Source organism: Mandrillus leucophaeus, unplaced genomic scaffold, assembly GCF_000951045.1.
Source record: "Mandrillus leucophaeus isolate KB7577 unplaced genomic scaffold, Mleu.le_1.0 Scaffold1, whole genome shotgun sequence".
In the NCBI taxonomy this organism is placed as follows: Eukaryota; Metazoa; Chordata; class Mammalia; order Primates; family Cercopithecidae; genus Mandrillus; species Mandrillus leucophaeus.
Window position 1 is genome coordinate 8,588,732 of NW_012098097.1, and position 26,091 is coordinate 8,614,822.

The 26,091-nt window shown below is 60.7% G+C and overlaps 3 protein-coding genes across 5 annotated transcripts in view; 2 read left to right on the plus strand and 1 right to left on the minus strand.

The window, feature by feature from the left end:
- KIAA0195 (KIAA0195 ortholog) overlaps window positions 1–10,409 on the plus strand; it is a 55,219-nt gene extending 44,810 nt beyond the window's left edge. For both annotated transcript variants that reach the window (XM_011979094.1, XM_011979004.1), the window contains 23 exons: window positions 550–666; window positions 1,017–1,073; window positions 1,364–1,468; window positions 1,618–1,770; window positions 2,005–2,214; window positions 2,782–3,097; window positions 3,226–3,399; window positions 3,795–3,897; window positions 4,003–4,220; window positions 4,961–5,142; window positions 5,231–5,369; window positions 5,628–5,743; window positions 5,897–5,996; window positions 6,319–6,427; window positions 6,635–6,824; window positions 7,072–7,149; window positions 7,452–7,537; window positions 8,112–8,193; window positions 8,513–8,661; window positions 8,782–8,876; window positions 8,967–9,060; window positions 9,237–9,407; window positions 9,587–10,409. In XM_011979094.1, coding sequence (XP_011834484.1) covers window positions 550–666; window positions 1,017–1,073; window positions 1,364–1,468; window positions 1,618–1,770; window positions 2,005–2,214; window positions 2,782–3,097; window positions 3,226–3,399; window positions 3,795–3,897; window positions 4,003–4,220; window positions 4,961–5,142; window positions 5,231–5,369; window positions 5,628–5,743; window positions 5,897–5,996; window positions 6,319–6,427; window positions 6,635–6,824; window positions 7,072–7,149; window positions 7,452–7,537; window positions 8,112–8,193; window positions 8,513–8,661; window positions 8,782–8,876; window positions 8,967–9,060; window positions 9,237–9,407; window positions 9,587–9,659 — 3,117 coding nt within the window. In that variant the 3' untranslated portion in view covers window positions 9,660–10,409. The remainder of the gene's footprint in view (window positions 1–549; window positions 667–1,016; window positions 1,074–1,363; window positions 1,469–1,617; window positions 1,771–2,004; window positions 2,215–2,781; window positions 3,098–3,225; window positions 3,400–3,794; window positions 3,898–4,002; window positions 4,221–4,960; window positions 5,143–5,230; window positions 5,370–5,627; window positions 5,744–5,896; window positions 5,997–6,318; window positions 6,428–6,634; window positions 6,825–7,071; window positions 7,150–7,451; window positions 7,538–8,111; window positions 8,194–8,512; window positions 8,662–8,781; window positions 8,877–8,966; window positions 9,061–9,236; window positions 9,408–9,586) is intronic.
- Window positions 10,410–10,581: 172 nt separating this feature from the next.
- CASKIN2 (CASK interacting protein 2) lies at window positions 10,582–24,503 on the minus strand. 2 transcript variants are annotated; one of them, XM_011979191.1, is made up of 19 exons: window positions 24,321–24,503; window positions 18,812–18,863; window positions 17,803–17,900; window positions 17,221–17,366; window positions 17,031–17,126; window positions 16,815–16,945; window positions 16,537–16,645; window positions 16,056–16,164; window positions 15,790–15,884; window positions 15,050–15,311; window positions 14,809–14,930; window positions 14,659–14,719; window positions 14,454–14,545; window positions 14,178–14,288; window positions 13,985–14,086; window positions 13,715–13,853; window positions 12,105–13,580; window positions 11,794–12,016; window positions 10,582–11,496 (listed from the first exon to the last, which is right to left on the minus strand). In XM_011979191.1, the coding sequence occupies exons 1-19, from the start codon at window positions 24,412–24,414 to the stop codon at window positions 11,406–11,408; spliced, it is 3,609 nt and encodes a 1,202-aa protein (XP_011834581.1). In that variant the 5' UTR covers window positions 24,415–24,503; the 3' UTR covers window positions 10,582–11,405. The 2 variants fall into 2 exon arrangements, with proteins under 2 accessions (XP_011834581.1, XP_011834653.1); XM_011979263.1 differs by lacking the exon at window positions 24,321–24,503 and adding an exon at window positions 20,303–20,460.
- Window positions 24,478–26,091, plus strand: part of TSEN54 (TSEN54 tRNA splicing endonuclease subunit) — an 11,261-nt gene continuing 9,647 nt past the window's right edge. Inside the window, exons 1-2 of the mRNA XM_011965186.1 lie at window positions 24,478–24,569; window positions 25,542–26,036. Coding sequence (XP_011820576.1) covers window positions 24,478–24,569; window positions 25,542–26,036 — 587 coding nt within the window. The remainder of the gene's footprint in view (window positions 24,570–25,541; window positions 26,037–26,091) is intronic.

Sequence of the window (26,091 nt, forward strand, 5' to 3'; positions counted from 1 at the left end):
AAACCCGGGAGGCGGAGCTTGCAGTGAGCTGAGATCCGGCCACTGCACTCCAGCCTGGGCGACAGAGTGAAACTCCATCTCAAAAAAAAAAAAGAACACCTCTTTCCAGCCAAGCACGGGGACTCTCGCCTGTGATCCCAGCACTTTGGGAGGCCGAGGCGGGCAGATCATGAGGTCAAGAGATCGAGACCATCCTGGCCAACATGGTGAAACCCCGTCTGTACTAAAAATATAAAAATTAGCTGGGCATGGTAGTGCGCGCCTGTAGTCCCAGCCACTCGGGTGGCTGAGGTAGGAGAATCACTTGAACCCGAGAAGCGGAGGTTGCGGTGAGCCGAGATCACACCACTGCACTCCAGCCTGGCGACAGAGCGAGACTCCATCTCAAAAAAAAAAAAAGAATACCTCTTTCCCTTCTTTCCATTCCTGCCCGCGAGAGAGCTGGCCCTTCCTGCCCCGGGAATGGCCGTGGGGCCAGGGCAGCCCTTCCCTTCCCTCCTCCCCAGGCCCAGAGCTCAGGAGCCGTCTGTGTGGTCTGCTCCTTCCCAGGTGAATGGCGTCCTGCCCATCCTCCCCCTGCTCTTTCCAGTCCTCTGGGTTCTGGCAACCGCTTGTGGAGAGGCCCGTGTCCTGGCCCAGATGAGCAAGGCCTCACCCAGCTCCCTGGTAGGTTTTTCCAAGGCGTCTGGGGGAAGTGACAGGAACAAAAAGAGGGAGTTGGCTGTGCCAGAGGAGAGGGGCAGAAGTCCAGCCCCACTTTGGGCTCGGCGTGTTGGTCAGCCTGGGCAGCTCTCCAGGCCTCGGGCCCTCTCCATTCCAGACGGGCCCCTAGGCCAGGCCCTGGGTGTGGGTGAAAGTCTACCCTGGCTTCCACCAGGTGGGGAGTCAGGACGGCCTGGGCCCTTTACCAAAGGGGTTGGGAGCCCCGCTGGTGTGGGCCCCACCTCTGCCAGCTTGGAGAGACCTGTGTGAAGGCGGCTTTTTCCTCACTGAGGACCTCACCTCTCTCCGTGCAGCTGGCTAAGTTCTCAGAGGACACTCTCAGCAGCTATACGGAGGCTGTCTCCTCTCAGGTACAACGCTGACCCGGGATGGCTTCTCTTGCAGGTCCCTATAGCCACAACCCTGGGACTCCCCTGTTTTTGGCCTTAAAGCCTCCAATTGGGTTCTTGGAGCCCCATGTCCACCCGTTACATGTGGACATAACCTGGGCCTGTTCCCATAATGTGTGCACGCCCTGCCCTAGAGAAGTGCCTCTCCACCCCAACTTCGTGGTGCTCCCCTGGATTTCCCCCTAGAGGCCATCTCCAGGGAAATGAGGCTGAGCCCTAAATGGCCTTGCAGACTTCCTCTCTCTCACCAGGAAATGCTGCGCTGCATTTGGGGCCACTTCCTGAGGGTGCTCCGGGGGACGTCGCCAACGCTGAGCCACAGTTCCAGCCTGCTGCACAGCCTGGGCTCCGTCACGGTGAGGGTGGGCCTTGCGGGGAGGAGGCACCTGTTGTGCCCGCCCTGCTCTCTGGCTGGGCCTGGGCTGCCCATCTGCCGCTTGAGTGGCCCCTGGGCAGGGTGGGCCAATGCCAGGCTCCTTTCCTATCCCAAACGCTTTCCATGCAGGTCCTATGCTGTGTGGACAAACAGGGGATCCTGTCTTGGCCAAATCCCAGCCCAGAGACTGTACTGTTCTTCAGCGGGAAGGTGGAGCCCCCTCACAGCAGCCATGAGGACCTCACCGATGGCCTATCCACCCGCTCCTTCTGCCATCCTGAGGTAGAGGAGGAGGTACGGCCGGCTCCCATAGGCCCGACTCTGGGCCAGGCTATTTAGCCTTGGAGCCTGGCCAGGGAGGGTGAGGTTTAGGAGGGCGAAGGAGGGTTCAGCACCATTAGGATCTGCTTCTGGGCAGGTGAGGTGAAGACAAGGCAGCCAGGGGACCTACAAGCATTCTGCCTCCCCGGACCACGGGAGCCACTGGTCCTAGCCTGTGCTCCTCATTCTCTTCAGCCCCATGAGCGAGACGCCCTCCTGGCTGGCTCCCTGAACAACGCTCTGCACCTTTCCAGCGAGCAGGAGCGTGGCGACTGGCCTGGCGAGGCTCCCAAGCCCCCCGAGCCCTACTCACACCACAGAGCGCACGGCCGCAGCAAACACCCATCTGGCTCCAACGTGAGCTTCAGCAGGGACACCGAGGGTGGCGAAGAAGAGCCCAGCAAGGTGAGAGGAGGAGGTGGCATGGGGCAGCCACGCCCTCAGCCACAGGCCGTCCTGGCCTCCCTGGCCAGCCTGGCACCACAGGGTCTGAAAGAGCAGGCGTCTCTGCCCTCCATCCCAGCACCTCCAGCCTAGGCCAGTGGCCCCCAAGGCCCTCCCCAAGTCTCTGCCGCGAAGTAGGCGGAGCCTCCCCCACCCTTCCATTCTCGTGGTCGCAATCACTGGTGTCCCTATTGGAACCTTCCAAACACACATAGCCCGGGGTTCCCTCTTAGAGATGTTCCCTGGCCACAAAAGATCCCTCAACTGTGTCCTCTTTGGTCTGGCCACCCCTCTTTTTGGCTCCTGCCAGTGTCATGAGATATATTAATACTTCCTAGAAAAAGCCCAAGAAGGACAGGAAGCGGATTTCAGGAGGGAGGGGAGTGGAAGAGAGTGAGCAGGAGCTCTCTTGGGAAGAGCGCATTTCAGGGGCAGGAGCCCTCCCCAGCCTTGGGAGGTGGGCGGAGCCAGTGCTGGCTTCCCCCGCACCCTCTCCCAGGCTGAGGCTCCTGCCCATGTTTGCCCCAGACCCAGCCCGGGATGGAGAGCGACCCCTACGAAGCAGAGGACTTTGTGTGTGACTACCACCTGGAGATGCTGAGCCTGTCCCAGGACCAGCAGAACCCCTCCTGCATCCAGTTTGATGACTCCAACTGGCAGCTGCACCTCACCTCCCTCAAACCCCTGGGCCTCAACGTGCTGCTGAATCTGTGTAATGCCAGCGTCACCGAGCGCCTGTGCCGATTCTCTGACCACCTGTGCAACATCGCCCTGCAAGAGAGCCACAGTGCCGTGCTGCCCGTGCATGTGCCCTGGGGCCTCTGCGAGCTTGCCCGCCTCATTGGTATGGGCCCCTGTGGCAGGGGATGGCTGGCTGGACCTGCCTCCTAGAAGAGGTCCAGTACTGACTCCTCATGGGACTTAATGGACCTTCCATGGCATGGCCCTAAGTTCCTGTTCCCTGCCCCACAGGCTTCACTCCTGGGGCCAAGGAGCTCTTCAAGCAGGAGAACCACCTGGCGCTGTACCGCCTCCCCAGTGCCGAGACAATGAAGGAGACATCACTGGGGCGGCTCTCCTGTGTCACCAAGCGGCGGCCTCCCCTCAGCCACATGATCAGCCTCTTCATTAAAGACACCACCACCAGTGAGCCCTGGCTACCTCGGCCAGCATCAGGCCAGACCTTCCAGAGCTTGGCAGGGGGGCTCTACCCAACTCCACCCATTGCTAGGGAGGCCTGGGCAGATGAAAAGTAGACTGATTCCAAGTGCTCCACTGTGGCAGGGGCTGGACTTGGGGACCAGGGCTGGGATGGTGTTGACTCCAGAGGCCAGGATTGTCCAAAGGATGGGAATATGGTGTCTGCATTCCAAGCCCAGTGGCATTGCAGACCCTTGTTGATCGTGAGTCCCAGGGAGTCTCCTCCTCTGGCAGGGGCTCCTCAGCGCCCTTCTCCAGGAGGACAGTGTGTTGCCTGTCAGGTCAGAGTGAGGGCTGGGGGCTAGTTAGCGACACTCAGGGTTTGAACTCTGTCCCCCCAGGCACAGAGCAGATGCTGTCCCATGGCACCGCTGATGTGGTCTTAGAAGCCTGCACAGACTTCTGGGACGGAGCTGACATCTACCCTCTCTCGGGATCTGACAGGTGGGTGAGGAAGCATGTGCCAGCAGCAAGAGCAGTCACTCTGCTGGGACACCTGCCCTTCACAGGCGGGACCGCTCACCTCACCTCCATCTGCTTCCCTGGCAGAAAGAAAGTGCTGGACTTCTACCAGCGAGCCTGCCTGTCTGGGTATTGCTCTGCCTTCGCCTACAAGCCCATGAACTGCGCCCTGTCCTCTCAGCTCAATGGCAAGTGCATCGAGCTGGTACAGGTGCCTGGCCAAAGCAGCATCTTCACCATGTGCGAGCTGCCCAGCACCATCCCCATCAAGCAGAACGCCCGCCGCAGCAGCTGGAGCTCTGACGGTACCTCGTGCGTCTGTCCAGCGGGGCTGGTGCTGGGGCTCCCTTGGGCTGCAGAAGCCCAGGAGCAGGGAGGGCTTCTGTAGGGCGCTGGCACCCCCCACAGCAAAGGGTGCAGTGGCCGCAGCCCCAGGCTGGGGTGCCAGTGCGGCACTCTATCCAGTGACATGGGGAGTCCCTTAGTTTCCTCCCTTATCAGCGGTGCTCACTTGGCCTGCCTCACTGGTTGGTTGTGATGCTCAAGTGGGTAACATGTATCAGAGTGCTTTCCTGGGAAGTTACCAAGCAGCATTCATGGAGCATTAGGCTTGGCAGAATCAGACAGGAGACCAGGTCTCTCACCCCGCCGGTGCAGAGGGGCCCAGAAGCTCCACCACACCACCCCATTCCCACCAGACACACACACTTCCTGGGTTTTTTCAACCCAAGAGACCGTGAATTGAAGCCATTGCTGAGGGTGGGGCCGGTCCCCCAGCCCTGGAGCAGGGCTGGGCAGCAGCTGAAGCCATGCCCTGTCATGGCTCCCAGCTTGGATTCAGCCACCTGACTGATGCATACCTTTCATTGTCTTTTCTCCTGTGTCTGTCGGCTCCTTCGTGTGTCTTGGCTGTGTGCATCCGTGGCTGTGTGTGGTCCCCTGGGGCCTGTGTGCTCCTTGATTTGGGTGTGGCATCTGTGTGTGTGGCCCTGGGCTGGTTCCTGGGTGTCCTGATCGGGCTGTGTCCTGTGTGTCCTGCCTGAAGAAGGGATCGGGGAGGTGCTGGAGAAGGAAGACTGCATGCAGGCCCTGAGCGGCCAGATCTTCATGGGCATGGTGTCCTCCCAGTACCAGGCCCGGCTGGACATCGTACGCCTCATCGACGGGCTCGTCAACGCCTGCATCCGCTTTGTCTACTTCTCTTTGGAGGATGAGCTCAAAAGCAAGGTGGGGAGAGCCATCCCCTCTGCCACCACTAACTCTGTCTCCCATGGGCTTTTGGACCCATATGTTCATGGCTGTCTGCCTTTCACAGGTGTTTGCAGAAAAAATGGGCCTGGAGACAGGCTGGAACTGCCACATCTCCCTCACGCCCAATGGTGACATGCCTGGCTCCGAGATCCCCCCCTCCAGCCCCAGCCACGCAGGCTCCCTACACGATGACCTGAATCAGGGTAAGGGCAAAGGCGTGGGGTGGGGACGGGGTGGCGGTGGGAGGATTCCCCTCCTCAGAGCCACAGCCAGGAAGAGCCTCCCAAGAGCCCTCCAGATAAATACATTCCCTTGGGAAATGGCTGTGCTGTCCCTGTGGGAAACAGTAGTCAGCAGGAAGGAGTGGACACAGAGGCAGGAAATTCTCTGCCATCTGCAGGGCAAGGACAGGGCCCCAGAAGGCTGGCCCCAAGGTGAGGGAGAGGCTTTTGTCCCCACAGTGTCCCGAGACGATGCAGAAGGGCTCCTCCTCATGGAGGAAGAGGGCCACTCCGACCTCATCAGCTTCCAGCCTACGGACAGCGACATCCCCAGCTTCCTGGAGGACTCCAACCGGGTACGATGGCAGGATCTGTCTCACGTGTTCCTGTAGTGGTCCCATAGCTGGTCCAGGGGAGAGGTAGAGAGGTAGTGGGCAGGCACATGAAGGGGAGGGATGGAGGGATGCTGATCCCCATCCTGAAGCCACTGGCATCTCTGCTTTCTCCAGGCTAAGCTGCCCCGGGGTATCCACCAAGTGCGGCCCCACCTGCAGAACATTGACAACGTGCCCCTGCTAGTGCCCCTCTTCACTGACTGCACCCCGGAGAGTGAGTGCTGTGGCCACGGGTACTTGGGCAGCCTGGTCCCTGTGGCTGAGCTCTGCCTGGGCCCAGGCACCCTGTGGGCTCTGGAGGGATGTAGGTTTTCCATGCAGGGAGTGAAGAAACCTGGGCTGGGATCAGCTGGGGAATCTTGTGGGTTGGAGTCAGAAGGGCCAATGTTCACATGATCCCGCTGCTGGGGGTGGGGTTGTTTCAAAGAGGGGCCTACCTCCCATTGCCTCCTGCTGTCCTGTCCCATGGGTCTCTGCCCAGCGCCCACATGGCGCTCTGCCTGCCTTACCCTTGTGCCCTCGTATGCTGTCCTCAGCCATGTGTGAGATGATAAAGATCATGCAAGAGTACGGGGAGGTGACCTGCTGCCTGGGCAGCTCTGCCAACCTGCGGAACAGCTGCCTCTTCCTCCAGAGTGACATCAGGTCAGGGCGGGACCCTGGAGCCTGTGGGCCAGCCTCTACCTCCTACACCAGAGGGTCAGATGGGCCTGCATGGGGCTGGGGGTGTGTACCATGGCCGACCTCGCCCTGGCTGGGACCAATGCACTTGGGCACGGTGGGAGAAGAGGGTGGGGTGCCCAGTCCTGTGGGAGATGCAGCTGAAGGGTGTGTGTCTCCCACCCTGAGCAGCATTGCCCTGGATCCCCTGTACCCGTCCCGTTGCTCCTGGGAGACCTTTGGCTACGCCACCAGCACCAGCATGGCCCAGGCCTCGGATGGCCTTTCTCCCCTGCAGCTGTCAGGGCAGCTCAACAGCCTGCCCTGCTCCCTGACCTTTCGCCAGGAGGAGACCATCAGCATCATCCGGCTTATCGAACAGGTGGGTGCTTTGGCAGGCAAAGGAGGAGAGACGCAGGACCCGCCCGGGGTGGGAGTAGCAGCACAGGACCTATTTGGGGGACCTCATGCCCCAGCCCTCCGAGTGGGCTCTCCCAGGCAGTAACATTCGCCTCTGCTCCCCTCATAGAAGCATCCTGGGAGTCTGTCTCTTGGCTGAAGTGTGTCACCTGTTGGGCCTGGGAGAGGACAGGCAGACCCAGCCATAATCTGTCCCTCTTGGTCCCTAGGCTCGGCACGCCACCTATGGCATCCGTAAGTGCTTCCTCTTCCTGCTGCAGTGCCAGCTGACTCTCGTGGTCATCCAGGTGAGGTGGGGCCCGCACAGGCATCACCCCCGTGCCACTCGCCCCTTCACTCAGGGGCCAGCTGAACATCTGAGGAGGGAGGCTGGAGGTAGCAGTACAGTCAAGGGGCCCCCAGAGCCCTGTGAAGCCCCTGGGCTTTTGGAGATGACACTCACTGGCAGAACAGTATTCCCTCCGGCCCCACTTCCCTCTGGCAGGATGTGAGCATCTATCTGGGCCTGGGGCAAGGGAGCTCAGGGGCTCCTACGCCCTTATTATTTGTCTGAATCGAACTGTGGCTCTTGGCTTCTTTCCTGGTTTAGTTCCTTTCTTGCCTGGTCCAGCTGCCGCCACTCCTGAGTACCACTGACATCCTGTGGCTGTCCTGCTTTTGCTACCCTCTGCTCAGGTGAGATGCCGTGCAGCTTCCCCACCCCCCAAGCCCAAGCTGGAGGTGTCTGGATGTCACTGTGCAGCCCTAGGAGCCCAAGGTTCTGGAACTGCTCAGGGCTCACCTCCTCTGGTACAGGAGACATAGAGGGAACCCCCTTTGTCTTTTTTTTTTTTTTTTTTTGAGATGGAACCTCACTCTGTCACCCAGGCTGGAGTGCAATGGTGCAATCTCTGCTCATTGCAACCTCCGCCTCCCGGGCTCAAGTGATTCTCCTGCCTCAGCCTCCTGAGTAGCTGCGATTATAGGTGCCCACTACCACGCCCGGTTAATTTTTGTATTTTTAGTAGAGTTGGGGTTTTGCCATGTTGGCCAGGCTGGTTTTGAACTCCTGACCTCAAATGATCTGCCCATCTCAGCCTCCCAAAGTGCTGGGATTACAGGTGTGAGCCACTGCCACCCAGCCTTTGTTTTACTCCATCCCCTCGCCAGACTCGACCTCACACACAAGACTCCCTAGAGGCTCCCTCTGTGAGAATTGAGGGACAGAGGGTCATTGTCACCATCCCTCTACGTGATCTCTGCTTTTCAGCATCTCTCTGCTGGGGAAGCCCCCCCATAGCTCCATCATGTCTATGGCAACAGGGAAAAACCTCCAGTCCATTCCCAAGAAGGTAAGCGAAGCAGACCCTGTGAGCCTCGCAAGTGAGCATGGAAGGGACTGAGGGTTGGGGGAGGAGAGAGGGGCTAATCTGGAAGGCTCTGGATGGGAGACTTCAGCAGAACTGGGAAGCTGGCACTTGGTTCCTAGTCTTCCCCCAGATCAAAGAGGAGGTGGCGGCACAGAGCTGGGAAAGATCCTTGCTGGGGCGTGAGCTTCCTATACCCCAGGCCTGACCATTTACTAAGAGCCTGTTGAGTACGTGGAAGAGCTAGGAGCAGCCGGCAGAGGGGCTGTGCGCCCCAGGAGTGACTGGCCTTGTTCCCTGGCAGACCCAGCACTACTTCCTGCTCTGCTTCCTGCTCAAGTTCAGCCTCACCATCAGCTCGTGCCTCATCTGCTTTGGCTTCACACTGCAGAGCTTCTGTGATAGCTCCCGGGCCCGCAACCTCACCAACTGCTCCTCCATCATGCTGCGCAGGTGGGTCCCAGCCCCGGAGATCCACCCATCGCCTGCCTCGCCTCAAGGCTTCCTCCCTCCCCACCCCAGCCTACCTCCCTGCGGCCCCAGAGGGTCTGAGCCCATGCCTCACTTTGGCAGCAACGACGACAGGGCTCCAGCCTGGTTTGAGGACTTTGCCAACGGACTGCTGTCGGCTCAGAAGCTCACGGCCGCCCTGATTGTTCTGCACACTGGTGAGAGGGCTCCCTGGGAGGGCACAGATGATGGTGGGAGAGGAGCTCCACTGTGGAAGTCTGACCCCCACATCGCCCCACTTTCCCCAGTCTTCATTTCCATCACCCATGTGCATCGCACCAAGCCCCTGTGGAGAAAGAGCCCCTTGACCAACCTCTGGTGGGCCGTGACAGTGCCTGTGGTGTGAGTATTGCTAGGATGGAGGGCAGAATGCGGGCTGGGGAGGAGAGGGGCTTCTGCAGGGCTAGGATTGGAGGGCGGGACCGGGGCCAGAGGTTTAACTGTGCCCTGCCTGAGCTAACTGCTGTACCAGGAAGCAGGCAGTGTCAGGGCTCACACGGGGCCGCTGCCTCCCACAGGCTGCTGGGTCAGGTGGTCCAGACGGCCGTGGACCTGCAGCTCTGGACGCACAGGGACAGCCATGTCCACTTTGGCCTGGAGGACGTGCCCTTGCTGACATGGCTCCTGGGCTGCCTGTCCCTGGTCCTCGTGGTGGTGACCAATGAGATCGTGAAGCTACATGAGATTCGGTGAGCTGTCAGCAGGGCGCCTCCCTCTGGGCTCAGGCGTGTTCCCTAAACCAGTCACTCCCTTGGCGACACTCCCCCACCTTTCCGCTGCCCATCCCTCCCTTCTCCTCTGTTGTCCTGCCCTGGCCCCTGGTCTAAGGATCGTTGCCAACCTGTACTTTAATTTCCTGCCCCACCAGGGTCCGAGTCCGCTACCAGAAGCGACAGAAGCTGCAGTTTGAAACTAAGCTGGGCATGAACTCTCCCTTCTGAGCCACTGGCTGTGGTGGCCGTAGTTGCCCCCATCCCTGGGGCTAAAGCCAGACCCATTTCTGAACAGGGGAGTTGGTATCATGAATGTTTCCGGGTTTGCTGCACCCGTGGCACTGGAAGCCCAGCTCCCCGTGTCAGACCCCGCTGTCTTCCTGGGCCCTGGGGCTCACTGTGGAGGAGCTGACGGCCTGGGCCCTTGGCCAGTCCTGGCTCTTCTCTGGGCCTCACCCAGGGACACTCTTGAATGTATGGCCTCAGGCGCTCCCTAGAGGGGCCCTCAACCCCCTCACCTGTGGGCTGCCCCCTTGGGGATCCCCTGCCCCCTTGGGGATCCCTTGCCCCCCAGTGCCTCTGCTCGTGGGTCCCTGGACATGGCCTTGAAGCGAACCTTCTTTGGAGAAGCAACAGCAGCAGCCTTGGCCAACGCGTCCAACTCCCAAGGCTGCCGTGGAGGGCAGGGTGGTGGTGCTTGCCTGGATGTGGCCCCGAGTGCCTCCCCTCCCTCCCTCTGCGGGGGAGTCTCCCGCCTGAACCTGAAGATGGAGCAGGGCCCCGCTTCGCCCTGGAGCCTCTTCCTGTGCCTGGCTCAAGCTGGCTGCCTGTCAGTCTCGGGGAATCTGGCCCAGGTCTCCTCAGCCTCTGCCCCAGTTCTGGGAGAAGTTTCTACTGGTGTATATTTTTTACTGGAAATGAGCCTTTTAGGAATGAATGTAGACTGGTTTGTATTAAAATGTGTCTATTGCTAAGAAACACCTGTAGCTGGTCTGTAAGGCCACTGCAGGGTCTGCCCACCCATGGCGGTGGCTGGCAAAGGGAGGCCTCAGCCTTCCTCCATCTACGCTGGTGGGTCCCTCAGGTCTGGCTCAGGCGAGACCCCTGGGGTCAGGGGTCCCCATGTCACAGAGGCAAACACACAGCCCAGTCACGTGGAATGGTGTTTTCATTGGTGTTAGTTGGGGGAAGAGGTTAATGGTTACAGAGCCAGGGCCTGGGCCAACGGGGTCAGGCTCTCCCTGCCCTCAGGTGGGCAGCCGGGGCTCCTGCTATGGTCCGAAGCCCCTCCCCCATTGTGTCCTCTCAGGCAGTTAATAGATAGAATAAATTCCATTTAAAATATATGCATTTCTCTCTGCTTAAAAAATAACATTTACAATTGAAAAGTTAGGACTTGTGGGATCTGTTAACCCCACTGCCTCCCACCCCTGCTAGCTCTGCCTCAGTGAGGGAAGGCGGGGGCAGGAGCTGCCTGGGCACCACCGCTGTGTATTTACATGTCCTCTGTACACCTACGGAGAGGGGGCCCGGCCAGACACATGCCTCCTCCAGCCTCTCAGGGCCTGGGCAGGATGGTGGGTGGCAAGAGGCATTCCCTTGGCACAACAACTTGGGACACAGGCTGGGGGGTACAGAGAAAGCACCCCCAGAGCCCCATCCCCGCTTCCTCCCTGAGGAGAGAGCTCTTACCAGGGTCCCTGTCCAGGAGCAGGGCTGTCGGTCAGATCACCCTGGGAGGGGCTTGGCTGAGATGCAGCGGAGGCCCCTCGCTAGTCAGGTTCTGAGAAGCTGGGCTGCCCCACGAGAGCTGCGGTGCCCACAGCCGCTGGCTTGGAGTGGGAAGGGGCCCTGCTAGGAGGGGCGCTTCAGCCTGACCAGCCTTTGGCCCATCCCTAGGGTGGCAGGGGCCTCTTTTGTGCTGGGGCAAAGGCAGTGGACTTCGGCAGGTCACAGTGGGCACTGCTGGAGGGCTCAGTCCAGCATGGCGTCCAGCTGGTCAGCCAGGGCATCGAACATGGTGCTGATGTCATCCAGAATGTGCTTGGTGGAGGCACTGGGGGCGCTGCAGCAAGGGGAAGGATGCGGTCAGATTAGCCACTGGCCTGTACCCCACTGGCCCTGGGGCAGGGAGCTGTCATAGCTCCCAGAGGCTCAGAGAGGCAAGGGACCGGCCAGGCTCATGTGCCTCTTAAATGGCAGCCACCAAGATTCCCTTATCTGGGTGAGTCCAACACCTGGCCTCTTATCCCATTAGTGCCTGCAGTGTCCCCCTCCAACATCCCCATGGTCCCTGGGCAGAGGATGCAGGGAGCGCCGTTTCTCCGCAGCCTTCTCTCCCTCCCCATCCGGCCCCCCTCACCCCTCTTGCTCCTCCGTGCCAATGCTCTTCTCTGCGGCTCTCAGTGCAGCTGCCAGGGACGAGCTGGTCTGCTCTAGTCTCTGCTGGGCCTGGCCTGGGCCCACAGTCCCAGTGCTCTCAGGCCGTGGAGGAGGCACCGGGCGGGGGCCGAGCCGGGACGCTAGCTTAGGGCCAGAAAATGCCAGCTGGGTGCAGGCCACTGACACAGGCTTGGGGGCTGTTCCTGCAGAGACAAAATGGTTGGCCTGGGACTTGGCTGAGCCAGACATAACCCTGCCAGCAGTGCCTCTCCCACAGGCCTCCCCTCTTACCTGCTCCGGGCACCTTGAGGAGGGCAGCAGGGGCGGCCGGGGGTTCTGTCTCCCCATTCCACCGACTAGCAGCTGAGCTTTCCAGACCTGGCCCTGGGCAGGGTGGCACCGGAGGCTGCGTGGCAGGGCTGGGAGCAAGGGGGGTTGGAACTCCTTGGGCTGGAAGGCTGCTGGGCTCGGGCTGGGGAGGGCTAGAAGCTAAAGGAGACTCGCCAGGAGTTGGGGAAGGCAGGGGGGCAGCGGGGTCAGGCGTGGCGCTGGCCACTCCGAAGGCCAGCAGTGCGGTCTGCAGCGGCTCTCTCTCGCGGCACTTGGGCCTCCGCTTAACAGTGTCTGATTCCGTGAGGTTGAAATCAAGGCCAGGGGGCACGGGTGTCTCTCGGGGCGGGGGACCAGCGGGCTTCGGGCGCTGTTTGATGGTCAGGTTCCCTTCCTCTGCAAACGGCAGCCCTTCCCCGGAGCTGCCCCGAGATGGGGGCATCCCCTCGGGGCCTGGCTCCTCCTCCTCTGTGTCTGATGCAGGCCCAGCCGGGGCAGGTGGGCCAGTGGGCTCTGAGGGGCCAGCGGGTTCACTCAGTGTTCGCCTTCGGGGCCCTGTGGCCCCTTCCTTGGGCCCTGGGCTCCCATCTAGTGGAGGTGGCTCCGGGCTGGGGCCAGAGACGGAGCTGAGGCGTTTGGGGGGTGGGGGCGGGGGGCCTTTGCGCCGGGCCCGCAGGGCGAAGGACTGACTGCGAGGAGTCCCCCGAGCTGGAGTTGGGGTCACGCTAGGACTGGTCCGGACAAGGGCGCTGCGTCCTGGCCGCCGGGTAAGGGTAGCATAACTGCCCAGGGTGCTGCCCACTGGCCCTTCGGCCTCCCCTTCAGCATCCCCCTCCGTGGGGCCAGGGCGGCTTAGGCTGTGGGACCGGCGTTTAGGTCGAGGCGGGTCTGGGGGAGTGGCAGGGGGCCCAGCCAAATAGGAGAAGGCCCAGGGTGCGCCAGGAGGTGGCCCAGGGGCCGGGCTGGAGGGTGAGGCCTGGGGGTACATAAAAACATAGGGTGGGGGTCCTTGGCCAGGAAGTGAGGAACAAAGCTTAGGGGGCCGCTCTGTGCCCTCTGGAAGGTTCCTCTCCTGGGGGTTGCTGGGATCTCCACTGCTGGGCTGTGGGGCAGGCGGTTCCTGTGAGTGGCCAGACCCCCGTGAGCGTGCCCCGATGCTCTCCTGGCTGGGAGAGCGGGCAGGTGGAAGGGGGAGTGGTTCAGGGCCACCCCCTGCCATGGCCGCTTGTAGCTCTGGGCTTAGTTCGCTGCCCTGGAAGGTGAGGAGCCGTGGGCCAGTCGTAGCTGGGCCTTCCCCGTTCTCCAGCCCCTCGATGGCCATCAGCTCCGGACCCTTGGCCAGCCGGCGCCCGCCTTCGCTGAGGGCCTCCCCCTGCAGCAGGCCCCGCCGAAGCTCTGCCAGTCGCTTCACCCCCAGCATGAGCTTCTTCTGATGCCCTGACATGGGGGACGGAAGTGGCAAGGTTAGCTGGGGCTGGGGTTGTCCTGGTCACCGCTGGGTCCCATTCTCTCTCCTCTTGGAGATCCCGGAGGCAGGTGGGGGCCCAGCCGGGCCTCAGGGCAGTCCTTACCGAGCTTGTTGACCCCAATCTCCTGCAGCTCCTCCCAGGTGAGGTCGGCCACCAGCCCCATGGAGTCGTAGCCACTGCTCACCAGCTGCTTGTGGTACTGGGGCAGCCCCAGTGCACACAGCCACTCCAGCAGGTCCGTCTGGAAGAACACCGTCCTCAGAACAGCTCCCAGCCAGCCTCTGCCCCCAGCCAGAGGGGAAAAGGCACCGCAAAGCCACAGCTGAGGGTGACAGCACATGCCCCACTCCCCAGTCACCCTTGATGGCTCACTGGGATGTAGCTGGGCAGCCACTCGGCAATGCTGAGCTGAGCGATCTCGGAGGCGATCTTCTTCCTGTGCCCAGGCTTGGTCACCCCGATGGCCGTCAGGTCCTGCCACACACAGTCTGGCCATCAGGCCCCTCCCCTGCCTGCTGGGCCCTCCCCTGCCCACTGGGCACTGCTTCCCAGCTGCAGCACCCACCTCAGGCGTCATGCGGCTGATGGTAGGCACATCATAGCCGGCCTGCAGAAAATGGGCAGTGTAGCCCTCCAGCTGGAACTCGCTTAGCCAGTTATGAATGGCCTGCGCGTCCTGCGGGGTGGGGGAAGGCGGCAGAATTAGCAGAAGCTGGACCAAGGCCCCAGCCCCCACCAGGGGCTCAAGGCCTGCCTGAGTGGGGCTTCAGTCCAGAGGCCCTTGCATCTCCCCTGCCCTACCCACCCCAAGGCCCACAGTGCACCCCAATGGAGGTCACACCTTCCCCTCCAGCAGCTGTTCCGGCCGCACGTCCTGGGTGAAGATCTGCTCCCCAGAGCGGCAGTTGGTCAGAGGGTGGTGGCTCAGGTTGTCTTCAAGGAGGGAGAAAAATGGAATGGAGAGGTGGCAGGAGGAAGGGGTGCCTACCCTCGGCCTCCTTACCTGCACCTCTCCTAGCCAACCCAGGTCCCCTGACCCTTCCTACCTGCCAGGGACGGTGGGTGGAGTCCTGGCAGCACCTGGTCCTCTCCAGCTGAGGGCAGTGGCTGGAGACAGGGCAGGAGCCAACTCAGCATGTGGGGAACTGGCAGTGGGGGGGTGAGCCCTGCCCTGGTCCGTGACCCCACCATCCTACCTGGGCGTTCTCAATCAGGAGGCCAGGGCCATGGCCATTAGTGCCCTCAGAGCTCTGCCCGCTGCCGGCACTGCGGATGCTGCCCACGCTGCCCTCGCTGCCCACGCTATTCCTGTCACCTGCTGTGGGGGGCAGAAGCCAAAGAGTCAGAGCCCCAAGGGATGCTGCTGACAGCTGACTGGCAGCTTGCCCAGGCCACACGCCCACACAGTGCCCAGCACTGCCCCCTGGGAGCAGGTACCTGGGCTGTCTGGGCTGAGGCCCACCCGAGGGAGCTGGCTGTAGGTAAGAGGGTGCGGGGGTTCTTCGGCAGGAGGCTGTGGTGTTCGGGAGAAGCCTGGGCGCAGGGGGGCGGGTGCGGAGGGGAGGCGGGCTGCAGGGATGCCCACCCGCTTGCTGACCACCTCGACAATGCCTGGGGGGAAGTAACCTATGCGGTCTGTGCCCCTCTGGCTCTCGTGGATGTGGCCCTTCCAGCGGCCGTCGGGATGCTGTTCCAGCACCTGTGGCCAGGGGTGGGGAGTGGGGACGGTCACTCCCAGCACCAGGCAAGTGGCAAACAGTTGTCTCTACAGCTGCGGTCCGGCAACCCTGGTCCAGCTCTTCCCCTACCCCTGAGGAGTTGGCCTCTGATGCCCACACTGGCCCAAGTTCCACCCCTGCTGCCAGCAGCCAGCTCAATCTCCCCCGTGCCTCCAGGGCAAGCCCCAGTGGCAGCCTGTGGTCAAATCCCAGCTCCACTACTTGCTAGCTGTGTGACCTTGGGCAAGTCACTTTAATTTCTCTTGATTTTATTTTGTTTAATTCTCAATTTTGTCATCTCTAAAGAAGAAATGCTAATAGCACTGCCTTCCCCGGCTTTGGGAAGAATTAAATGAGAGTACATATAGAGACCTCAGATCAGAACCTGGTAACATAGCAGGTACCCAAATAAGTAACAGCAATCATTTGTATTTGCAATGCCTGCTTGGGGTCCCTCACCGTGATGACATCCCCTGCCCGGACATTGAGAGCAGTGGGATCGTGGAGGTTCCAGAAATCTTTGAGTGCTCGGACCTTCAGGATCCCTGAGGCCTCTAAGAGAATGGGGCGGGGGACAGGTGTCATCTAAGGGTCCTTAGGGCATCTTTCCACCCCTCATCCCCTTGACAACCCTCCCCCAGGGACGTCCACTTCCCCTCCACATCCTGGTACCTACTTGAGCAGCTCCAGGCCCCCCTGGGCAGGGTATCCTCCCCAGCACTCACCCCGCAGTAGCTGCTTGATTTCCCGGCTGGCCTGGGAGGTGGTGAACTGATTGACTATGTCCAGCGCCGTCTGGTTATACGTGTTCCGGATGTTCACGTCCACACCTCCCTGGGTGCACAGCGTCGCATGAGCACACACTGGGCACTTTGACACTCCTCACCCGGTTCTCTCAGCTACCCGGGACACAGGTACTATTATTTTCAGATTTTACAGATGAGGAAATAGAAGCTCAGGGACTCAGTCAAGGACAAGCTCAAGTTCACTCAGCTAGTAAGAGGCACATCTGGGGTGCCAATCAGGTTGGTCTGCCCCCGATCCATCCGCACTGCGTCGGCACCATTCAGAAGGAAATCAGGCCTCTTCCCTGATGCCAATGCAAAAACCATGCTGGAGTCCTCCGTCCCGTACCTCCCCAGCCCAGTTGGGGCACAGAGCAGAGGCTCCACGGACACCTGCGAGGGAGCAGGGGCGCACACCCACCTCCAGGAGCAGCCGCACCACCTCGGTCTTGCCATACAGCGCGGCCTCGTGGAGCGCCGTACCGGTCTTGGTCTGGCGGTTGATCTCGATCCCAGCTCTCAGGAGCTGCCTGCAGTGGACAAGGGGAGTCACAGGGGAGGTGGGGCAGGAGGGGGTGCTGACTGCTGGGGGCCTGGGAGATGGAGAGCCCGGGGGGTGAGGGCAGCAGGGGAGGGCACTGAGGGGCACCAATTGTCCTGCAGGCAGGTGAAGAGGAAGCAGGGGGACCCCAAGAGTACCTGATGACTTCTCTGTGGCCATTCTTGGCAGCCAAGTGCAGGGGCGTGGTATAGTTGGGGTCACAAGGGTCCTTGGCCTCGCCCTCCAGCAGTGCCACACATAAGTGGCTGTTCAGTAGCAGCTGGGCCACCTGCAGCACCCAGCGCCCAGTTAGAGCCTCCTCCTGAGACCCTGTAGACGTCCAGGACCCAGCACCCCAAGGCTGCGGGCCTCACCTTGAGTCGGCCAAATTCACAGGCCAGGTCCAGGGGTGTCTTCTTGGCCTTGTTGACCAAGCATGGGTTGGACTGATGTTGGAGGAGCATTTCTGACTGGGGTGGGGGGAGCCAAGTGAGGGGGCCTGGCCTGTCCGGCACCCCACCCCGCCCCACGCCACGCCACGCCCCTGTGGGCGGCCTCACGTACCACCTCATAGTGTCCATACTGCGCGGCCAGGTGAAGGGGGATCTGTCCGTCCAGCGAGGCGGCATTGACGGCCGCAGAGGCGCGCAGCAGCAGCCTCACAGGCTCCAGCCGGCCCTGCCAGGCTGCGTAGTGCAGCGGGCGCATGCCTGGCAGGAGGAAAGCGATTCTGAGGGAGGTCCTGGGATGGCCTTGAGGGTGGAGAGGAACTGAGCAGAGGATGGAGCAAGCCCAGCTGGGAGGGCAGAGCCCAAGGGGATGCAATGCTGGTTAGGAAGAGGTCCGGCTTGACAGGGCTGAAGCCAGAGTCCTGCTGTGCCCATCACGGATCATGATGACCCCAGGACAGCAGCAAAACCTCGCTGAGCCTCAACCTACTCATCTGAATAATGGGATGTTAGTACCAGTCCCCTGCGCAAGAAGGCTGTGAAGATTAAACAGGGAAAAGCCACTTGCAAGCCCAGAGATGCTGTGCTAACAACTATTAGCATTGCTACATTGTCATGGGAGCAAGTTCTGGTCCCAGGGTCTGGGTAGGGCCCCTACCTGCCTGGAGTGGGAGTCGGGGGCACATGGGGGTCTCACCATTGCTGTCCTTGATGTCGACAGTGGCCTGAGCCTCTAGCAGCAAGGCTATGAGCTCCAGGCTGCCCCCCAAAGCAGCGTGGTGGAGGGCAGAGAATCTGGTGTGGGAGGACACAAAGTTGAGGTGTTGGTGGGCAGCCCCCACCCTCAAATCCTGGTCTTCCATACTCAAACCTATCCTGGGGCTGGCAGGGATGGGTTACTGACACCCCCACAACCCCGCCAGCCCTGCCATGGGAGCGCAGTGGCTGGCTCCCCGATACCCCACCAGCCCTGCCGTGGGAGTGCAGTGGCTGATCCCCTCATACCCCGCCAGCCCTGCCGTGGGAGCGCAGTGGCTGATCCCCCCACACCCCGCCAGCCCTGCCGTGGGAGCGCAGTGGCTGAGCCCCCCACACCCCGCCAGCCCTGCCGTGGGAGCACAGTGGCTGATCCCCCCCACACCCCGCCAGCCCTGCCGTGGGAGCGCAGTGGCTGACCCCCCCACACCCCGCCAGCCCTGCCGTGGGAGCGCAGTGGCTGAGCCCCCCACACCCCGCCAGCCCTGCCGTGGGAGCGCAGTGGCTGATCCCCCCCACACCCCGCCAGCCCTGCCGTGGGAGCGCAGTGGCTGAGCCACAGCATGAAAGAGCTCAGTGTCTGTGCTGAGAGGCCCGTTTGTCTCGCCCCCCCGTCCCAGCTGGCCCAGGGGAGGGAGCCGTGGGAGCAGAAGCCTGAGGGCTCCTACCCTCCAGGGAGAAAAGGGGGCCCCGAAGGAATCTGACCCCAGGAGGCCCCGCAGAGAGGCACCAAGGCCCCTCCCCTCACTCAGCGCTAACTCCACGGGCGGGCGGGTGCCCCCTCCCTCCAGTCTAGGGACAGGACCCACAGCTCGCAGCAAATACACTTCCAGGGCCAAGTTTGAGAGGGAAAGGGGCTCTGGGCCTCAGGGTCTTTCCCTCCAGCCCCGCCCCCGGGGCTCTGCTGGCCCCACCCGGCAGCTCTGCAGAGGGACGGGGCTCCCACTCACCCGTCAGCGTCCTGGTAGTTCACGTTGAGCCTCTTTGTGGAGCCCAGGAGCTCTGGGGGTCAGGGCAGGAGGTGTCAGGGCCATCAGATGACTGCCCTCACCCAGTATCCCTCCCCCCGCCTGTCACAGCCCGGCTGACCTCTTGGCATGCAGGAAAGCACCTGCCCCATGGCCTTTCGCCCGTCCCGTCCCCGTGGCTTCCCACCCTGGCCCACCGGCCCAGCAGCGTGAGGGCAGTGAGGGCAGGCTGCTGCTGCGGCAGTCGGCTGGCTTCCCCTCGCCCCAGCCCCGCTTGTTTATAGAGCCAAAGGAGGCGGGGGGTGGGACTGGCACCATGTGCCCTCAGTGGACAGGCCCACGGTGTGCATGGTTAGCATTCCTGCCTGAATGGGCCAGGCAGCTGGTCACGTTGTCCTACTGGACCAAGGGGCCAGGGGAGAGAAGGAAAGAGGCACTAGGTATTCAAGGGCAGGCCACGATGCCCAGTCCTGGGGCATCCCCGGGGAAGGTGACATTAGAAAGACCTCTACCCAACACTGGCTCTGCCAGGCGCCAGCTGTGTGACTGTGACAAGTCATTTAACCTCCCAGGCTCAGTGTCCTCAACTGTGAAATGAGCTGATCAGAACCTGCTCACGGGGCTGTGACTACAGTGCCTGACCTTGTCATATGCAAAGACAGGAGCTCTCACCATCTAGCCCTCCTGACATGTTGGCCAATACCATCCCGATGTTAGGGTGATGGTCCTCCAACAAGAGGTGGCACAGGGCCCGCACTGTCCCCATTGGGACCCCCATGGGTGCTCAGACTGCCCAGGGAGTCACTGCTACTGCTGACTCCACACCTACAGGGTCTTAGCTGAGGTGTCCATGCCCTGGACAAGGACTCTGCAGGTTGATGGCAAGAGGAGCTGGGGCCACCCCGTCTCGGGGCAGGGTTCAGGCAGGTGTGCTCCCTGTGAGAGCCAGGGAACTGGTGGGAGTGGTTCTTGAAGCGCTGGGGAGGGAAGGAAGGCCTGTCGTCATGGGCGGCCTCTGCCTCCTGCTAGAACCCACCCTGCAGGGAAGGAGTGGGCCTGGCTCGGCCAGGCCGGGCGGAGTGCCAAGCGTGCTGGCCCAGGCCTGCCCCCCAGGCTCCGGTGGGCCCCCGAATACCCCAGTAGCCTGGGCAGGACAGGGCTTCATTCCAACAGGGAGGGGAGGGACCAACCTGGCAGTGGGGAGCATGGCACAGAGGGAGGGGACAGCTACACTGAGGGCCAGGCTGAAGGACACTGTGCCACAAAGGTAAGGACAGAGCCAGGGAGGGACAAAACGCTAAAGTGGCTGTGGCCACTGGGAAGAAACACAGACCTCCATTTTCCTCCAGTCCCCTTGGAAAGTCCTTGTCATACAGAACCATTTGAGGCAGTAGAAAGAAGAGAGGCTCTAGAAGCAGAAGCACTCAGTTCAAATGCTCACTCTGGCTGTGTGACCCTGGCCTGCCACGGTACCTCTCTGAGCCCCAGTGGAGACGATGCGGTCAGCAGGGAAGAGACACAGAGCGCCCTTCAAGCTGCCCACCCTTCCCTTAGCCCTCCTCCTCCAATAGCCTGGACAGTTTGGGATGAGGCAGCTGGGTGGCGGGATGCAGTCCCTCCAGGGAGGGGCAGGACAACGTGACAGGCAGGACAGGAACAGGGCAAGGGCCAGGCTGGGTGGCTCCGTTCTTTACAGAACAATGGCCGGAAAGGCGGTGGGGAAGAGGCTCAGAGTGACCGGGCTGGGGACCCTGGCGGGAGGGCAGAGGGTCTCGGTTCCTGGCAGTGACTCCAGGCACTTCCCCTGCGGTACAACCTTCTTCCCGGGCCTGGTGCTGGGGGTGGAAGGGTGGCTCCTGATTTAGGCTCCCGGGCAGAGGATGTGAGCTCAGCCGGCTGCCCCAGCATACCCCATTTCCTCTGGCCAAAGAAGGAGATTGTTCAGAAAAGGGAGTGGTGCGGCGAGGGGTGGGGAGCAGGGCCAGGGCAACTGTACCCCTCTTCTCTCAGCCACCTGCTCCCTGAAGAGGACCTGGGTGGGGGCAGGGAATTGCCCTGATATCAAATGCAGGAGGCTGAGGGAGCACCTCCCGCCTCCCTGTTCTCTCTCTGGATAGCTATAAAGCTCTAGCTAACCCCCAGAAGGAAAAAGGGGAGCCCTGACAACTCCCTTTTAGCAGTTTCCTTTGCCTTCTTGTGATACGGAGCAACAGTCCTCAGCCTCACTTCTGACAACTGCATCAGAATCACTGGGAGAACCTTCTGATTCACAGAGTCCCAGGCCCTCTGTGATGAGTCCGATTTTGAGGAGAGTTCAAAGTCTACGCTTTTATTTTTATTTATGTATTACTTTCTGAGATAGGGTCTTGCTCTGTTGCCCAGGTTGGAGTGTAGTGGCATGATCTTGGCTCACTGCAGCCTTGACCTCCCCGACTCAAGCGATCCTCCCACCTCAGCCTCCTGAATAGGCAGGACTACAGGTGTGTGCCACCATGCCCAGATCATTTCTTAATTTTTTTGTAGAGATGGCATCGTACTATGTTGCCCAGGCCAGTCTCAAACTCCTAGGCTAACTAGGAGTCCTAGGGGATTCCTTCCTGTGCACAGGGCCAACAGGCCTATAGGTGTGTGCCATCATGGCTGGCCCAGTCTGCACTTTTGAAACCATCCCTAGGCCAGCATGGTGGCACTGCCTGTAGTACTAGCCACTGAGGAGGCTGAGGTGGGAGGATGAGGCAGGAGGATCACTAGAGCCCAGGAGTTCAAGGCTGGGCAACATAGTGAGACGCCATCTCTTTCCCTATCTTTTTTTTTTTTTTGAGACAGACTCTTGCTCTGTTGCCCAGGCTGGAGTACAGTGGTGCAATCTCAGCTCACTGCAACCTCTGCCTCCCAGGTTAAAGCGATCCTCTTGCTTCATCCTCCAGAGTAGCTGGGACTACAGGCATTCGCCACCACACTGAGCTAATTTTTGTATTTTTAGTAGAGACGGGGCTTCACCATGTTGCCCAGGCTGGTCTCGAACTGCTGACGTCAAGTGATCTGCCCACCTCAGCCTCCCAAAGTGAGACCCCATCTCTTTAAAAAGAAAAGAACAGAACAATCCCTAGGTAATTCTGATGGGCAGCTGAGTGTGGAGCACAGGGGACAGGGTGCAGCTTTGCCTCTGCTCTGCCATGCTATGGCTGTGTGACTTTAGGCAAGTCACTAACCCTTTCTGAGTATCACTTTCCTTATCTACAGAACGGATATTGAAATACCTATCTCACAGGCAAGTGAGGAAATTATAATATTTCATAGACTATAAGGTTTGCAAATGTCACCTTGTGATCTCACTTTTGTCACCAGCCTCTCCAGCTTCTTAGAGGACTGGGAGGGGAGGCACAGTGTCAGGGCCTCACAAGGAATCCCAGGCCCCAGTCACGCTGTGCCTGCGCCTACAGCCTGTGCAGGGTGAATTCTCCCCTTTGGGACTGAGGGAAGGGACCTCGTTCCCTACAGACGTTTCCCACTGGGTACAAGGGACCTTCTCAGAGCCTGAGTCTGGCTCTGCAGTTCCCGCCACCAGCCTTCAAACCCCTCCCTCCTGCCCTCCCTAGGGCCTCACTTTGAGGCCCCAGAGCTGTGAGGCCAGCAGCAGCTTGACCAAGGCCCCACTGGGCAGGTTGCCAAAAACAACACAGAGGTGAGAGAGGAGACAGAGGAGGGGAGTGGCTGCACTGCTGGACCTTAGGGCCCTCCCCCGGGACCTCCTTAGCACCTTCCCAGTGGCACCCACCCTGTGTCCGCTTCCCTAGGCACAAAGACCATCCCATGGCTCCACCTCTCCAGGCCCTGCGTCTCCTGCCCCGGTGTGCCAGTGGACGCATGAGGTTAAGGCCCTTCCTCTGGCACCCATACCCCAGGGGTTCAGGTAGCCTGGGGTACTCCTTCCTGTGCACAGGGCCAAGGTGTACCTTGGGGCTAGAGCCCCTGAACTCCAGAGGAGACCCTCCCATCCAGGGAACTCCTCCTGCCTCAGTCTGGTGGCAGGAACCACCTCCTGCTCATGCTGATCTGGAATCTCAAGGTGACAAGTCCAGTGGCCTCTTGGGACAGCCCAGAGAGCTCTCCCTGAAGCCCAGATGTCTGTTCTCCCTGTGGGGGGGTCACACCACAGAGGGACCCAAGACAAGGGGCTCAGGTGTGGCCACTTGTGCATGGAGCCCCCACAGCCCAGTCAGGTCCCAAGGCTAGGTGAAAACTTCCAGTAAATGAGCTCTGGCCACACCCCACCCCAGGGCAAACATGTCAGGGGAAGAGAAACTTTAGCAAGTTGTTAGAGAGTGTTGAACTTTCTTTAAGCAGTACAACTCCCTTTTTAAAAGCTATCTTGTGGCCTGGTGCGGTGGTTCACGCCTGTAATCCTAGCACTTTGGGAGGCTGAAGCGGGTGGATCACCTGAGGTCAGGAGTTCGAGACCAGCCTGACGAAGATAGTGAAACCCTGTCTCTAGTAAAAATACAAAAATTAGCCAGGTGTGGTGTCAGGCGCCTGTAATCCCAGTTACTCAGGAGGCTAAGGCAGAGGAATCGCTTGAACCTGGGAGGCAGAGGCTGCAGTGTGCTGAGATCATGTCACTGCACTCCAGCCTGGGTGAGAAAGCAAGACTCTGTCTCAAAAAAAACAAAACAAAACAAAAAAGAGCTATCTTATAGATATCCTCTTAAGACACAAACACAGAGATGCTCCGGTTGGAATGTATGCATTTGAGGTTGGGGGGAGGGATGAAGTTCTATCTCTTCAGTCTTCTCTAACCCATCGTCAGAAACCTCATGTCTCCAAAGAACACATCAGAACGACCACCTGCTAGAAGGCAACTCCACCAAGACAGGAATTTAGGTCTGTTTTGTTCACTACTATGGTCAGTGCTCAGAACAGAGCCTGAGCCAGCCATGGTGACTCATGCCTGTAATCCTAGCACTTTGGGAGGCCTAGGTGGGTGGATCACTTGAGGTCTGGAGTTCGAGACCAATCTGGTCCACATAGTGAAACACCATCTCTACCAAAAATATTTTTAAAAATTAGCTGGGTGTGGTTGCACACACCTGTAATCCCAGCTACTGGGGAGGCCGAGGCAGGAGAATGGCTTGAACCCAGAAGGTGGAGGTTCCAGTGAGTCGAGATCCTGCCACTGTACTCCAGCCTGGGTGACAAGCAATAGGCACTCGATAACAATGTGAATGAATGTACTTCAACCCTCTCATTTTGTAGACAAGGAAACTGCAGCCCAGAGAGGTTAAGTGACTTGCCTAAGGACACACAGCAAGGGGGACCCAACTTTCTCTCTGGCTCTCTCATACAGAGGCACTTCTTATTGAGAACAAGACAGTCCACCCTCCTCAAATATGCAGATCACAGTGACCCACCCCCATCCCCCCACCCCCCCCAGCCTCTGTGAACTGAGCACTCAGAGGGCCTCAGCGGGATGCTCGTCCCACCCAGTACTCACTTGTCTTTGTGGCCTTGACCTTTGCCACCAGTTTCTGCACACCGGTCACATCTCCATTCTTGACAGCAAGGATCAGGTCCTGTTCACGACCCATCCTGGCTCCTGGGCTGAGCTCTGCACTCAGGAGTCCAGGGCAAAGGCAGGCAACGGGTCCAAGATGGGGCGTCAGGACGCCATGCCGCAGCCCCTCAGAAGGCTCCTGGTTCCAGGGGAGCAAGTCTGGTATCCCAGGCAGCAGTTCCTCGTCAGGTGCTGAGGGATATTCCCAAAGATGCTCCGTGAACTGCCACCACACGAAGGAAAGCCAGTCTCTGAGGGGTGGAGGCTCTGGAAATCTGGATGGATATCAGCTTGTGGCTTCTGACAGCTCCGGGATGGGCAGGGACCGGGCACACCAATCTTCCAGGCTTGGCTGGGGAACACTAGTGCCCACCCAGAGAGCAGCCAGCATTCCCTTGGGCCTCAGGCAGCAGCGGTGCACTGGTCTCAGGGGTCAGGAAAAGGCACAGGGCCTCTGTCCAATGCTGGGCCACAGCCTGCAAGGGTCCCAGAAGTGGAGTGCAGAGCATGAGCAGAACAAGACCTTCAGGGAGCCCCCAAGCCACCCCGGCTCCCCTCGGAGTCGATGGTGATGCTGAGCCACTTGAAGTGCGGAGGAAGCTGCTGTGCATGAGAGGAGTATTGGTGGCGGGGAGGTGGCATTCTGGGAGGGGGAGGCTGAGTCACTGGGGCCCCAGGGCACCTGGCAGTACCTCAACCTTGGGCAGGAGGGGCCCTGGCAGCATGACATACTAGGGCAGGCCGGGCCAGCAGCCTGTTCTCCACAGCCCGAGGCTCCGACACCCACAGACAACTGGCGGGCCAGGAGGTGGGGCCGGGAGGGTCAGGCACAGGCAGGCGGGCAAGGGTCACTCCCTGTCAAAGGCACCAGCCCCCAGATTCCTCCCTACGGAGGCTTCAAGGCTTCACTTTAATGGCTGGATGCCCTAGCCCTAGGGCTCTTTGTGAATGGAGGGCATGAAGTGCTTCTGGCCCCCCATTTCTGGGGGCTCTGCCTGCCAGAGAGGGAAGCTGCACAGCACCTGTTGCTGACCCGTCCTCGCCCCTTGTGTCGGGTGGAGGAGCAGCTGGGCAGAGAACAGACACAGACACTGCTGACAAACGGGGCTCCCAAGCCCCCCAAGCCTGAACCTGAAGCCCAGACCCTGGACTCCACTGCAGAGAGGCTTACGTCAGTTTCTCGGTGGCCGCGAATTTACTGCCAGAGTCTTGTGGCATGAGATCCGCGCAGGCCTGGGGCCCTGGCCGGGAACCCCTCACTCCCCAAACGTCCCAAGCCCAACCCAGGGGCACTCCCACGCGGAGCCCGCGGCCGACACGGGCGGAGGACGCCCTTGGCAGTGCCTGGGGTCGGGCTGGCTCCCCCGCCCCCCGGAATGTCCCTCCAGCGCCGCGCAACCCCCCAGTCCAGCCCAGCCCAGGCCCACCGGGAAACAAAGCGGCAGGAGAAGCCGGGCGGGCCAAGTGCCCGAGGTATAAACGCGGAGGATGGAAAAAGGGGCGCGAGGACGACGGAAGGAGCGAGGAGATGGAGGCGCCCGCCGATCCCGCAAGAAAAGTTAGTTTGCGCCCGCCCCCATGGGCGCTGACCTCCAACGCGGGCCCCGCAGCCTCACCTCTCCCGGCCGCCCGCCGGGGTCCGGCTGGCCCTGCTCGGTCCCTGGCACTCTGGACGGTGGCTCCCACTCCCCCCCTGCCCCCCTTTCTCCTT